The sequence below is a fragment of the Salvelinus fontinalis genome, chromosome 5, assembly GCF_029448725.1.
Source record: "Salvelinus fontinalis isolate EN_2023a chromosome 5, ASM2944872v1, whole genome shotgun sequence".
Taxonomy (NCBI): Eukaryota; Metazoa; Chordata; class Actinopteri; order Salmoniformes; family Salmonidae; genus Salvelinus; species Salvelinus fontinalis.
The window spans coordinates 33,445,919-33,461,461 of record NC_074669.1 but is presented as its reverse complement, the minus strand read 5'-3'; the positions used below and the strand labels follow the sequence as shown (position 1 = coordinate 33,461,461).

The window sequence follows — 15,543 nt, the reverse complement described above, 5'->3', positions numbered from 1 at the left end:
GTTAAACCAGCATGACAGCACATAATATGAAGCTCTAATGAGATTAGAGCTGACCACAATTATTCGACTGGTTGATAGGCGGTTGGTCGACCAAGATTTTTTTTTGTCGAGCAGTAGCAAATAAATAAATAAAATACACCCCCCCCAAATTCGGAAAGTGTTCAGACCCCTTGACCTTCTCCACATTTTGTTATGTTACACCCTTATTCCAAAATTGATTCTTATTTTTTCCCCCCCTCAATCTACACACAATGCCAAAGCAAAAACAGATTTTGAAATGTTTGCACATTTATAAAAAATAAAACTGAAATAGATTTAAGTATTCAGACCCTATACTCAGTACATTGTTGAAGCACCTTTGGCAGCAATTACAGCCTCGAGTCTTCTTGGGTATGACACTACAAGCTTGGCACACCTGTATTTGGCGAGTTCCTCCCATTCTTCTCTGCAGATCCTCACGAGCTCTGACAGGTCTCTCCAGAGATGTACGATCATGTTCAAGTCCGGGCTCTGGCTGGGCCACTCAAGGACAGACAGACACTTGTCCCGAAGCCACTCCTGTGTTGTCTTGGCTGTGTGCTTAGGGTCATTGTTGTCCTGTTGGAAGGTGAACCTAAGCCCAGTCTGAGGCCCTGAGCACTCTTGAGCAGGTTTTCATCAAGGATCTCTCTGTACTTTGCTCCGTTCATCTTTCCTTTGATCCTGACTATTCTCCCAGTCCCGGCTGCTGAAAAACAACCCCACAGCATGATGCTGCCACCACCATGCTTCACTGTAGGGATGGTGCCAGATTTCCTCCAGACGTGACGCTTGGCATTCAGGCCAAAAAGTTACATCTTGATTTCATCAGACCATGGAATCTGGTTTCTCATGGTCTGAGAGTCCTTTAGGTGCCTTTTGGCAAACTACAAGCAGCTGTCATGAGCCTTTTACTGAGGAGTGGCTTCCGTCTAGCCACTCCACCATAACGTCCTGATTGGTGGAGTGCTCCGGAGATGGTTGTCCTTCTGGAAGGTTCTCCCATCTCCATAGAGGAACTATGGAGAGCTGTCAGAGTGAACATTGTGATCATCCCCGACAAAGGCCCTTCTTCCCCGATTGCTCAGTTTGGCCGGGCGGCCAGCTCTAGGAAGTCTTGGTGGTTCCAAATGTCATCCATTTAAGAATGATGGAGGCCACTGTTCTTGGGGACATTCAATGCTGCAGAATGTATTTTTTATTTGCAATACATTTGCAAAATGTCTAAACCTGTTTTTGCTTTTTTATTATGGGGTATAGTGTGTAGACTTATTTTATTTAATACATTTTAGATTAAGGCTGAGACTTAACAAAATGTGGAAAAAGTCAAGGGGCCGGAAACATTTCCAAATGCACTGTATAAGAGCGGGATCTCGTGTGCCATACAGTACCAGTAAGGTTGACACTCATTCAAGGATTTTTCTTATTTTACATCGTAGAATAATAGTGAAGACATCAAAACCATGAAATAGCACATATAGAATCATGTAGTAACCCCCCCAAAAAATGATAGTCCCACTAAACGCAAACCAGATGAGATGGCGTATCACTGCAGAATGCTGTGGTAGCCATGCTGGTTAAGTGTGCCTTGAATTCAAAATAAATCACAGAAAGTGTCACCAGCAAAGCACCCCCACACCTCGACCATGAAGGCCTGATTCACGCAGTCTCCTCTGAACAGTTGATGTTGAGATGTCGGTTAATTGAACTCTGAAGCATTTATTTGGGCTGCAATCTGAGGTGCAGTTAACTCGAATGAACTGATCCTCTGCAGTCTTCCTTTCCTGTGGCTGTCCTCATGAGAGCCAGTTTCATCATAGCGCTTGATGGTTTTTGCGACTGCACTTGAAGAAACGTTCAAAGTTCTTGACATTTTCCGTATTGACTGACCTACATGTCTTAAAGTAACGGACTGTCGTTTCTCTTTGCTTATTTGAGCTGTTCCTGCCATAATATGGACGTTTATATGGTCTTTTACCAAATAGGGCTATCTTCTGTATACCACCCCTACCTTGTCACAACACAACTGAAATTAACTTTTAACAAGGCACACCTGTTAATTGAAATGTATTCCAGGTGACTACCTCATGAAGCTGGTTGAGAGAATGCCAAGAGTGTGCAAAGCTCATCAAGGCAAAGGGTTGCTACTTTGAAGAATCTAAAATATTATTTTTTGTTTACAACATGATTCCATGTGTTATTTCATAGTTTTGATGTCTTCACTAATATTCTACAATGTAGAAAATAGTCAAATAAGAAAAATGTTTGCAGAGCACACAACTTATGCTAGACTTGGTTCATTTCATTCCATTTACGAGTTTTATTAATTTAGTAGTCTTTTGTTTGGAGCGCTCCTGTCAATGTTGTGTAAGGACACACACCATATAAGTAAGCCAATAAATGCCCATTTGGGGATCTGACAGTATTTCTGATTGACTTAATGCACCACCACTAATGAGCTGTGGAGCTTCTCAAAGTAATGTTTTCTTCACCTCAAAACAGCATGCCTGTTTTTACATCAATTGTGAATGACAATTCCTCAATGCATTCGAAAATCTTTCCAGCTCTCTCCCTTTCGATAACCACTCAGTGTGAAAGGGAAAAAATGTCATGCTCTGATCCAGTGGAAATGTCATAAAATAAGCCTACTCACTGGCACAGAAACTCTGGGGCCCAGAATATGTTATACAATGTTGCAAGGAGCTTCAGGTCAGACTGAAGTTAATAGTTGATACAATGTTTCAAGTTTGTTGCAGACAAACCATACATAGCCAATAGGATTTTAATTGTTTTTTTCAGGATATGTTCTACCCGCAGGCAGCAATGTTTTTATTTGTTGGCTTTATAGGCTATTTTTACATAGTTGGCAATAGAAGTTACTTTAGGTTTATCATTTAGATTTGGATAGAATTTTGATTAACCACATGACAATGATTTTGAGATATGAAGACGTTATTATAAATGAAATGAAACGGTTCCATGAAAATGTGCAAATGAAACCCATAACTGGCATGCAGATCAGTAGAAATGGTAAGCTACATTGGCTCCTTGTGTAGCCTATTACCGGCAACTTCAGGCGAGCAATGACAAAATCAGCAAAAGCCAGTCGGAGCGGGAGGAGGACGGTCGGGACAAGTTAAGTTTTTTTTTCTTCTGGTTATCTTGATCTCTGGCTCCCTCGAGTCATTTGAGTCTGATTTCATCAAACAGCGAGCTTAAAGCATCAGACAAGCTCAATGCATATTTAGTTGATTATATATGGAAAAACATGGGTATATTTGCATATAGTTGATTATATATGGAAAAATAAAGTGGTCGAAAGAACAGATTACTTTCGGTCAACTTTTTTTTTGGGGGGGGGGGCGGGGGGTTCGGGGATAGCCCTACATGATACACCCCTACCCTATTCTCCCATCATCCCTCATTAGCCTGTCACTTCATTCCCCTCCTCCCCCGAGCTCCTACCAACACACACACGTTTGTCCGACTGGCTTTGAACCGGAGTTTCCTGCATGATGCCAAAATACTATGTGTTAACCCACTGAACTAAACCCTCGTCTTCCAATGACAATCAGCGATGAGATTCCTGCAGACAGCTGCCCTCCCTGGGAATCCCTCTGTTTCTGCCTGGGAATGAAAAGGGAAAGATGCAGCAGCGGGCACAAAGCCTGTTGATTGGTGGCTGACTGGGGGTCTATTTGTCTCTGTGACCTAGTCCCAAAAATGGGGGAAGGGAAGGGCTGGGTGCTGCTGGTGGGTGTTATTACCCCCATCCCCTAGTACTCCCTTTTTAATGGTTGTCTCTCTCAAGCCAAGCTGCATATTCAGAAGTACGACAATGTGATTCATGTCCTAGCCTGAATCAACCCTGTTAACCATGACTCGACTATAAAACGCTAGTGAAAAGGGATACAGGGTGCATGAAATCTCTACTCATTCAATGACTAATCTTACTTGCCATCTTTCTCAAAACCTAATTTCGTCGGGCAAGAAAAAAAAAGAAAAGAGGGTTGACACACAAACAGGGGAGGATTGGTTCTTTCAATTAGCTTGATGTTGTTCTAGGTGTTTATCTTATTAGATAATGACTCAGCCAAACAGACCACTAAAACAGAAGAATAAAGCACACTGCTATAAGTACGTCCTACTTATCATCATCATCATCTCCTCCTTTCAGATGAATATGGATGTTAAAGAGAGACAGTGTCCTATTGTGCCACCCCTCAGACCAATCCAATACACCATGTCCTTCAGTGGCTCCCACACCACTAATAAGTGTAGGATAAACTTGATGAAAAAAGAGTTAGGGGGGGGAGAAGAAAAGGCAGAGGGAGAGGATCAAAATGATGCTAATGCTCTTGAGATGGTTTGGTTTGATGCACTTTAAAAACCTAGCTCAGCTTTGATGTCCTGCCACCAGCTACTTTTCTGAAGAAAAAATATATATACTTTAAAGGAGAGAATGATAACAGGGTGTATTATAACTGTTCAAGTTCAGCACAGGTCAAAGAGAGTGTGCGTGATTTACACTTCTGACAAAATACACTTGAAAAATGAAGGTGGAAAATAACAGGAATCAAACCTGCGGACTGGCAATACACAAAACCCACACACCATGGGACGAACAGTGATAAAAACAGGATGGTGTGGGTTTTGGAGGTGTTCCCCATACACCCTAAAATAGTTGTGTATTTCCATCTGCTAGTGTTTGTATATGATAGAGCTCAATGTTTCCACAGGTAGTAGGGCTTGGGGTTCCTTTTTCCACCACAGGGGAGGGAGTGGATGCCCCCCAGAGCTGTGTACACACAGGATCAGAGACAGTATTCGACCACTCGTACAATGACCTGTCCCTTCCCTCACCCCAGCTCACCTGAAGAGGTTTTCAGCCCCAGCCCTCATCCTCATCTCCTTGTTTATCTGCTGGTTGATACGAGCTCTACGGTGCTGCAGCTTACTGCGTTGGGTCTGGGAACAGGGATCACAACCCTGGAGACAAAGAGGGGGATTGGAAGAGAGATTGTGGTTAATGCATAACATGCTAGAACACAACATATGTCTGTATCGCTTCTTGCTTGTGTCTAAACCCTACGTGTAGTTCACGTGCCTTTGTATATTAGTGTGTAATAAACAAACTGTGCGTAAAGAAGAGTATTCCTAGCCGAACAGGTAGGGGTTGACAGACTATTATTATACATTACACAAACCTGTCACAGATACACCTGACTGAGGGAGACCTACACCGGAGCACCTGGTTAGCTTCCCTCCCTGATTAAGTATGGGTGACTAAGACCACCTGCCTCCATCAGTTAGGATCAAATATCCTGGTGTCAATGTAGTAGGCTCTCTGTGGTGATGGTTGCCAGGAGACCGAGCCCCAGCAGATCTCGGTCGGTAGCCTGCTGTGAGGTAAGTCCTTAGACGTTATGGTCTACAGAACAGAGGAGACTTGAAGACCTCTTACACCTGACCTTTGCCTACCACACACACACACACATGCACCAAAAGTTACCAATGCTCTTTTTAATACTGTAACTTCGTCACCACACCATGTCATGTGATCAACTCAAGGTGTGGCTCTGTGCCTCTACACGTGGTATTCAGTTACAAGCCCTACACCTTCACATATGATCTGGAACTAAGGGAAAGGAGTAGACCATATGATCCATGATTATGCAGAGCGCACTAATGGTAAGGCTCAAATGGGCTCTGAGATCACAACTTAGAAGACACATGAAGCTGGGAAGAGGGTTAAAAAAAAGGTGTGCAATCTCTATCACTGTTATGAGGCTGGGGTGCTGCTATGAGATCAAGTTTAGACCTAGATCTGGACTGTACTAGTGACTAGGATTACATTTTGGGAAATATTCAGAGGTGGAAACTTTCCGTGGGAATTAACAGGAATAAAAGGAAATATGCAAATTAATATTAATACCATTTAAATGTGGTTGTTTTTTGCATTGGATACATTTACCATGTCATATGGAGACAAACAAACCTTTTACCTTATAAGTACACAAATGCAATTTATTAAATCCTTCCAATAGAAAAAAAACAAAAGAAAACACTTTAGTTACGAACTTGATTTCACTAAACAACAAAAGGGAATATTTAATGATCCATCGCATCTCCCAAAAACATTTTCAACAAATATCTGTAAAATGATAGTCTAGACTACTAAAGCTTTGGTTGTCTTCCTCTCAGGCTTCCATGTCTTCTCCCTGGACCTCCTCAATGTCCACCTCTTGAACATCAGACTGAGGCCTCATCTTCACTGTCACTTTCCAACCTTGTTGAGGATGGCTTGTTGTCAGGCTCAAAAAGCGTCAAATTTGCCCAGTTGGCCACAAATGTTTCAACCCTATTGGTCAGCCTGTTGCGTGCTTTGGTGTGTGTGTTCCCAAACAAGGACCAGTTACGCTCTGAGACGGCTGATGTTGGTGGGATTTGGAGGATTATGGAGGCAACAGGGGAAAGAGCCTCAGATCCACAAAGTCCCTTCCATCAGGTGGCTGAGATATGTTGGCACGACTGCCATATTGCATCTCCATCCAAAGCCCTTGCTTGGAAGTGTACTTTGCCAGGCTACCAAGAACTGTGCCCTCAACCAGGCCAAGGTGGCGAGACACAGTAGTGATGACACCAAAGGCCTTGTTGATCTCTGCACCAGACAGGATGCGCTTGCCAGTATACTTGGGGTCCAACATGTACGCTGCAGCGTGTATGGGCTTCAGGCAGAAGTCTTCACGCTTTGATGCATTTCAGAACTGTAGTTTCCTCTGCTTGGAGCAACAGTGAAGTGGGAAGGGCAGTACGGATTTCTTCTTACATCTGTGGGAAGGGCAATACGGATTTCTTCTTACATCTGCAAGCAGAGTCTGAACATCAGACAGGATGGCATTGTCTCCCTCAATCCTACTGCTATAGGTTTCAGGAGTTTCAGGCTGCTTACCACTCTCTCCCAAAATACCTCATCCAGAAGGATCCTCTTGATGGGCCTGTCCATATCGGCAGACTGATATGGCCATTTCTTGGAGAGACTCCTTCCCTTCCAGGAGACTGTCAAACATGATGGCAACACCACCTCAACGGGTGTTGCTGGGCTGCTTCAATGTGGTGCTCTTGTTCTTCTCACTTTGCTTGGTGAGGTAGATTGCTGCTGTTGGATTCTGGAGTAAACTTTGAACATTGTTATACTCAGAGTGTAGGAACATTAGTTACACAAGAGACATGAGGGGTGAGTGCAGGAAAAACAATTGCATGTGACAGTATTGATAAGGGGAGAAACCGTTGAAGGCTCATATCACTTAGTTCCCTGCTTAGCAAGAATGATGCAATGTTTAGAGATAAGGAGGAGACTCCACCCAAAGTGGGGTATGAATACCACCACGGGGGAAGCCATGTCTGTGTTTGAATTACAGCTGTAACAACCCTTTGGGAAGAAATACATTTGGTTAAGCTTCTCTAGTGTGTGAGTTATTTACTCTGAAAAATAAGAACTTAACACTGCTATAACTTGATGACCCTTCACATACCTAACCATTTCCTTGGCTCTCTTGTAGAGTGTATCCATTGTTTTCAGTGCCATGTCGTCCTTGAGAAGCAAATTCAGTGCATGAGCAGCACAGCCAATGGGTGTGATTGTGAGGATAGGACTCCTCCACTTTAGACCAAGCAGCTTTCATGTTCGCAGCATTGTCTGTCACCAGTGTAAATTCCTTATTTGGTCCAAGGTCATTGATAACTGCCTTCAGCTCATCTGCAATGTAGAGACCAGTGTGTCTGTTGTCCCTTGTGTCTGTGCTCTTGTAGAATACTGGTTGAATACTGCACCTCAAATAGAAGTAGAGGGACTTTTGTCAGAGGTTGCTTGCTGTGAGTGTTGAGGGAACTTTATGCACTTGGCCAGATGATTCTGCATCTTTGTTGCATTCTTCACATTGATTTGGCACAGTATTTGCAAATGTACACAGCTTTTCCTTCTACATAAGCTGCAGTGAAATGTCTCCACACATCAGATAGTGCCCATGGCATTTTCCTGAAAAGATTAGGAAAGAAATTAGTAAAAAAAATAAAATAAAAATTGCTAAGTAGTTAAACAGCTCCTTTGTAAGATACGTTTTAAAATGAAACATGTACGGAAACCAGTGAATTAACACTCCTCAGCAGGCTCAATCAAGCCAAAACCTACATGGTAGCAACAACTAACTAGCAGAAACTGTTAACAAGTTAGAAATGATTTAAAATCACACTTTACTGTTTACTAGTCAACAAAGAAATTGTCATAAAATATATTCACCCCACCCAGTATAGTAATCAAAACTTACCAGAAAGCATGTAGTCCTTGGCTCAGACAGTGTAGTAGTGTCGGCTCAATATCATCTAATTAGTGTGCAAGATCTTGAGAATCAGCTGTACATGTGATAGAAGAGTGCACTGCACAAGTGATAAAAGAATGCACCTTGCATGCAGAGGGTTGAAATGCCATTGAATTGGGGATAGTTTAAACAAAATATGCCACAAGACCTAGACCTTGTGTATCCCACAAAAAAAAAGGTTAACTGTTATAAGCCAACTTTTTTTTTTAGGAATTTAAGCAAAATTCCAAATTTCCGGGAAAATGCAGGAAATTTACCAGAAAGTTTCCAACCCTTTGGAACCCTACTAGTGACCAATGATGCTGCTGATTAGGGAATTTTATGTGACTATTCGTTGTCATGCAAATGGTCACAGTTAGTGTCATAGATGTGACAATTCAGCTACCAAAATATACCCTCATGTAAAAAAATTCACTTATATTGGGTAAACTACCTACTTCCAACCCAGAGACATTTGCCCAGTAGTATAAAAGTACTTTACTATTAATATTTGACAACTTTAACTTTACTACATTCCTAAAGAAGATGATGTACTTTGCACTCCATACATTATCCCTGAATGTACGTTACATTTTGAATGCTTAGCAGCAAAGGAAAATGGTCCAATTCACGCACTTATCAAGAGAACATCCCTGGTCACCCCTACTGCCTCTGATCTGGCAGACTCACTAAACACAAATGTCTGAGTGTTGGAGTGTGCCCCTGGCTATCTGTAAAAAAAATCTATAATATATAAGTGTGCGTCTGGTTTGCTTAATATAAGCAATTTGAAATGATTTATACTTTTACCTTCGATACTTAAGTATATTTTTGCAATTACATTTACTTTTGATACTTAAGTACAGTATATTTAAAACCAAATAATTTTAGACTTCTACTCAAGTACCATTTTACTGGGTGACTTTCACTTGAGTCATTTTCAATTGAGGAATCTTTACTTTTACTCAAGTATGACAATTGCGTACATTTTCTACCACTGCATATGCCAATGCTACAGGTACAGTTAGACATCTGATTCCACTGTAGTCTGATAACTGAAGTACAAGACATGTACAGTGCATTCAAAAAGTATTCAGACCCCTTGGCTTTTCCCACATTTTGTTATGTTACAGCCTTATTCTAAAATGTATTAAACAAATATTTTTCCTCATCAATCTACACACAATACCCCATAATGACAGTTTTTGCAAATGTATTAAAAATGAAAACAAATAACTTATTTACATAAGGACCCTTTGCTATGAGACTCGAAATTAAGCACAGGTGCATCTTGTTTCCATTGATCATCCTTGAGATGTTTCTACAACTTGGAGTCCACCCATGGTAAATTCAATTGATTAGACAGGATTTGGAAAGGAACACACTTGTCTATAAGGTTCCACAGTTGACAGTGCATGCCAGAGCAAAAACCAAGACATTAGGTCGGAGGAATGGTCCGTAGAGCTCCGACACATCTGGGGAAAGGTACCAAAACATTTCTGCAGCATTGAAGGTCCCAAAGAACACAGTGGCCTCCATCATTCACTCCATCACAGTGGCCAGTCTTAAGTAAAAAAGCACATGACAGCCCGCTTGGAGTTTGCCAAAAGGCACCTAAATGACTCGGACACCATGAGAAACAAGATTCTCTGGTCTGATGAAACCAAGATTGAACTCTTTGGCCTGAATGCAAAGCATCACATCTGGAAGAAACCTGGCTCCATCCCGACGGTGAAGCATGGTCATGGCAGCACCATGCTATGGGGATGTTTTTCAGCAGCAGGGACTGGGAGACTAGTCAGAATAGAGGGAAAGATGAACACAGAAAAGTACTGAGAGATCCTTGATGAAAACCTGCTCCAGAACGCTCAGGACCACAGACTGGGGCGAAAATTCACCTTCCAATAGGACAACGACGCTAAGCACACAGCCAAGACAACGCAGGAGTGGCTTCAGGACAAGTCTATGAATGTCCGTGAGTGGCAGAGCCAGCTTGTAGAGTCATACCCAAGAAGACTCAAGGCTGTAATCGCTAACAAAGATACGTCAACAAAGTTCTGAGTACTTATGTAAATGTGGTATTTCAGTCTTTTATTTTTAAGACCGTTGCAAAAATGTTTTAAAAACCTGGTTTTGCTTCATCATTATGTTGTACCGAGTGTAGATTGATAAGGGGTAAAAAAACTATTTAATACATTTTAGAATAAGGTTGTAACTAGTGATGCACCGTCATGACATTTTTGGCTGATACGTTCCTTGCCCCAAAAAAACAATACCGACATTTAAAGGTTTAGCGGCCATTTAAGCATTCTAGTACAGTTAAATAGTTAACACACCCACACACACTGACACAGCTGTCTAAGGCACTGCATCTCAGTGCAAGAGGCGTCACTACAGTCCCTGGTTCGAATCCAGGCTGTATCACATCTGGCCGTGACTGGGAGTCCCATAGGGCGGCGCACAATTAGCCCAGCGTCGTCCGGGTTCGGCCAGGGTAGGCCGTCATTGTAAATATGAACACACACCACCACACTGACCGAAAAGTTATTGTTGGCATTTACGCATGTCCTATTACCAGTAAAACATAAATCGTTCAGTCGTTTCATTCTCAACCAGGATTTCTATGGAACGCTGTTTGGGTCTTTGCGTGTCAAAAAAAATAAACGTCAAATAACACTATTTGACGTATCAAATAAGCTTGTTGACCAATCAGGACCTGAATATGACTGCACGTTAGAGATGAAACGGTATGAAAATGTAATATCACGATTATAGTGACCAAAATTATCACGTGATCAGTATTATCACAGTATTGTTAAAATGGGCTAGAAATGTGACCACTGGTAATGAACACTCCCTCTGATGGCACGCTGGTTGCACAAAAGCGTCCTGGCAACCCTGGCAAGGTGAGGCAGGTCTGATGCATGGTCCCCGCACCACACCAGTGGATCCTCTTCTGCTGGAATGGGTGGCAGAGACAAGTAGACCTTGATCTCTTCTTTCACTCAGTATTCAGGGGTGGTCAGAATCTGACCCTCTTCACCTCTCTGCTGCTTTGTTGAGGTAATCTTTCTTAGCAACCCAGCCAGGCCTTTCCCCTCCGATACTGCTGTGGGAGTGTTGGTGGTGCTTAGTGGATCTTCCTGGACACAGCAGTCAGTGTCAACTTTTGCAGCCTCAGGTTCATCTAAAAAGCTCCTTTTGAAGTGGGGGTCAATGAAACAAGCATGACATGACTCTTTGCCTTCTCTGTGTATCTGTTAAGGTCTTCTCTCATTACCCTCCTTGGCCAGGGATGGCTTCGTATCCTTTTCCACCAGAACATCACGGGTGATGTGGTCCAGCACAGGCTTGATGGCTGACAGTGTCACTCGTGTCTGAGGCAAGTGCATATGTAAACTTGCTTAGAGGTTCAAGGAGCTGGCACAGTTGCTCCATGACACTTGTTGGCATCCTTGGGCATCAGATGCCATTTTCCTCTTTCTCCAGCCAGTGTCGCAGACTGGCTGCTGTTGGCTGATGAAACGCTAAAGCATCTTGTGTGTAGATCCCCATCAGGTCACCACATCATGGATTACAGCCTTCTGTGGCATGTTGAGGGCAGCTTGCTTTCCTCTCAGTTCTCCCCTTCTCTTCCAGCTCCGTGAGAAGCCTTGGACCAGATGATGGCAGGCCTTGACTGCTGTGTCAACTCTCTGAATTTTCAGAGCCTTTGAGATGGCCAGGTTCAGATTATGGCCAAAGCACCTAAGCCACAGATCTGGCAACTCTTCAAAAGCCTTGATCATGTTTGTTGCGTTGTCTGGTTATGCAGACCATTACTTTCTTGTTGCTCCCCCACTCTGCCAGCATATTCTCAAAAAACTCTTGTGAACAGAGTTGATCAGCTGGAAAGAACCGTGTTTCCAGGCAGTTTCATTCCAGTTGCCAGTCTGGGGTGAGGTCATGGAGTGAAGCTGATGTAAGGTTGTCCACCCCTGCTGTCACTGGTCCAGAGGTCAGTAGTTGTAGCAAACCATGTGCCTTTGAGCCAAACTTTTTCCAACAATCAGCTTTAACCTGGTTGTACAGGTTTTGGATTTCAGTCTTGGATAAGAATGTTCGTGATGGCACTTTGTTGTGAGGCACGGCAACCTTAAGCCTCAAAAAGCCAGGCCTCTGAACAATTTGAAATGTTCAGTATGTTTAGCATGAAATTTACATAAATACAAATGGTCTTAAGACAGTGATAGTAATTGCAATGAGCCAAATAATTGACATAAATACAGGAGTCTTGTATGAGTATATAGTGTTTCTCCTGTTGGAACACTTTCACATCCAAGTCGACAACTGACAAGTTCTAAAATGAACAAAATATGTTGGTTGGGTGACTAAACAGCATTATTGTGTGCAATGGGCGAATAGAGTCTGGAAACACACAACGCATACAGCAGAACAATGTGTAGTGTTTTAACAAGAGTAGGTAACACTGAAAGCTTCAGTTGACATTATTTACAAGCTATTAGCAAGTTAGACAGAAAAACCATGAAATGTTCCCCCATTTCGAAACCCCACATCATGCATTGAGCTAACATGGCATACATGGCATTCATTATAAAGTAGTGGGTGGTGGTCACGAAGATCACTCAAGAGATTTGAAGTGTTGCTGCCATTTTGCAGCGATATACATCTTTTTTTTTTGCATGTTCTGCAGATAGGGTGACCATCTTCGATTAAGTTTCCCTCAGCACTCTTGTAAAACCCAAAATACGACCACACTTCAGATTTGGTCCTCTTAGAATTCTGAAAAAAATCTGAGTGCTGTCACTGCCTTTCGCCATGTTTTCACACAAAACAAAACCTGCGTTGCATGAGTAGACTGATATCCCATTTCATTGATCCCCAATCCTTAGGTAAAGCTGTACAATGCAATATGAATGTCAATACACACAATAGGCTGACTTACTCACAAGGATTCCTAAATCATTGCTAAGAATAATGACAATGACTGCAGTTTCTACTGGTCATTGTTTTCAGGCTGGTTGTATTGGTGCTAGCTAGGTACCAAGCTAAAGCTAGCTAGCTACCCTAGAAGTTGCGGTCGAACAAATAATGCTTTATTACCAACACGCTATTGTAAACACATCGTTCATGGCCGGTGTTTGCTTGTTTGCGGAATATTTTTGTACAGCTTTGACAGTGCAACTGATAGTAGTGGTGGCGCTTGGCTTGCATGTGCATATTCAGAACACACAACATTCTATAATAGAACTGTTATTTGACATGTGAAATTAAAAGCTTATTTTACTCGTCAAATAGTGTTATTGTCAAAGTGTTATTGACGTGTATCTTTTTTGACACGCCAAGACCAAAATGGCATTCCATAGTATGTCGTGAAGCTAATAGCAGCGCCGCTATTACTGTTTTGCACATCGGGCCGATACCGATGTTGGCATTTTTAGCTAATATCGGCTGATTCCGATATGTTCACCAATATATTGTGCATCCCTAGTTGTAACATAACAAAATGTGGGAAAAGTCAAGGGGTCTGAACACTTTCCGAATGCACTGTACATGTCTTCATCATGTAGGCCTGCAATTGTCAGGAAATTAAAATAAAATGACAGCTGATGGTCAGAGGCGATAGGACAGCCACACGCTGCTTTTAACTTGTCATCTGCATGGTGTGTTTTGTCCTTAAAGCCATCTGACTAGGCTCTTACTCATACAGTACAGAGAAACAGACCACAACATGGAAGGAAAGGCCATAATAGGGTATGCTAACCCCAAAATGATTAACTCTCTCTCCTTATTCCTCCCCTTTTCTCTCAAAGCCAAGCCAACCTTCTCCCTCGATCTCCCTTTTCCCCCTCACATTATTTCACTCTCCTCTCTACTTCACTCCCCCCCTCCCTTCATCCCTCTCTCTTAGTGAGGTGTTTGTTCTGTGAGTGTGCGCTCAGTAATCCTCAGAGTGCTTGTAGGGATTAAGGTGCTAGCCTAGCCATGCTTCAACCCCCTGCCTCCGGGATCCTGCTCCAGCTCAGCCATAGCCATACTACAACCCTCTAGCTCCAGCCTTAGCTCAGACCGAGCTCTCCTAGATGCATGATGACTTCAGAGCAGCAATGTGATTGGTCAATAATAAAATACATCTAGGGTGTGTTGTATGGTTTTCAGCTCTAAAACACATTAATTGCATGACCTGACACAAAACATGTTGGGGAAAAATTACACAAATCATGTTGTGCCAACACAGTGATTGTGTTAAAAGTTCACAACATGTGCCATCCCTAACAAGACACAGGGATGTGCTAAATAACATATTTTATAAGTGTACCCCCGGCCAGGGGACAGCAGGTGGTGGAAAGGTGTAACCTGGCTCTCCCAGCAACATCCCATCAGTACGATATCTCCCCCTGGACAGCATCCTGCTACAATCTACCCCCCATGACCCAACAGCAGACCCCACCCCCCCCACACACATCCCCACCAAGTCAACAAAGGTTTATCAACATAATGGCAACTCAATGCAGGACCAAGATAGCCCTCAAATGAATATGTAATCAGTTCAGTAATTAAACTTGGTGTATGCAATGCGTGTCAACTCTAAATAACTGAACGGTGCATTTCATATGGTATTGATAATGTGGAACACCTAAGCAGTATGCATTATGAAACTGACAATTAGGCCAAAATAGTATTGTCCTGTTCATAACAGATACACGTCCCAATGGAAAATGTACTTCAATATAAACGTGTGTTGGTACAGTATCGTGTTTTTCTAGCTACAACTGCGTACCGCTCACCTTTCTGATACTCCCGTCGTGACTCCCCTGCTCCATCATCGGTGCGGGAAGCTCCAGCTCCAGCTCCTCGTCCGAGCCAGCGTCAGACATCTCCGGCTCTCTATAATAGGAATGCCCAAAGGCCGTTTATTTAAACGGAATAAAAACCACCACTTTTCCCGTTATACCCTAGCCACACCTACTACCAGTTATTGTCACGGTATTTGTTTAGCTAGCATACCGTGTTTGAACTACATTGAAACTAGAAACAAGTGAACTGGGACTGAATGGATGAGCTCGTTCTGGTTAGCAGTTTGTTTAGCATTAACTTACCAAACATTGTACCACACAACTAGACATCTAATATGCACACTTGCCTTGTCGCAGGTTCTTCTCCCATC

At 42.6% G+C, this 15,543-nt stretch overlaps 1 protein-coding gene across 1 annotated transcript in view; it reads right to left on the bottom strand.

Moving 5' to 3' along the window:
* LOC129855493 (rhophilin-1-like) overlaps positions 1–15,259 on the bottom strand; it is a 60,307-nt gene extending 45,048 nt beyond the window's left edge. The window contains exons 1-2 of the mRNA XM_055923209.1: positions 15,164–15,259; positions 4,892–5,007 (exon numbers count right to left, since the gene is read on the bottom strand). Of these exons, the coding sequence (XP_055779184.1) occupies positions 4,892–5,007; positions 15,164–15,253 (206 nt within the window). The 5' untranslated portion in view covers positions 15,254–15,259. The remainder of the gene's footprint in view (positions 1–4,891; positions 5,008–15,163) is intronic.
* Positions 15,260–15,543: the final 284 nt, after the last annotated feature.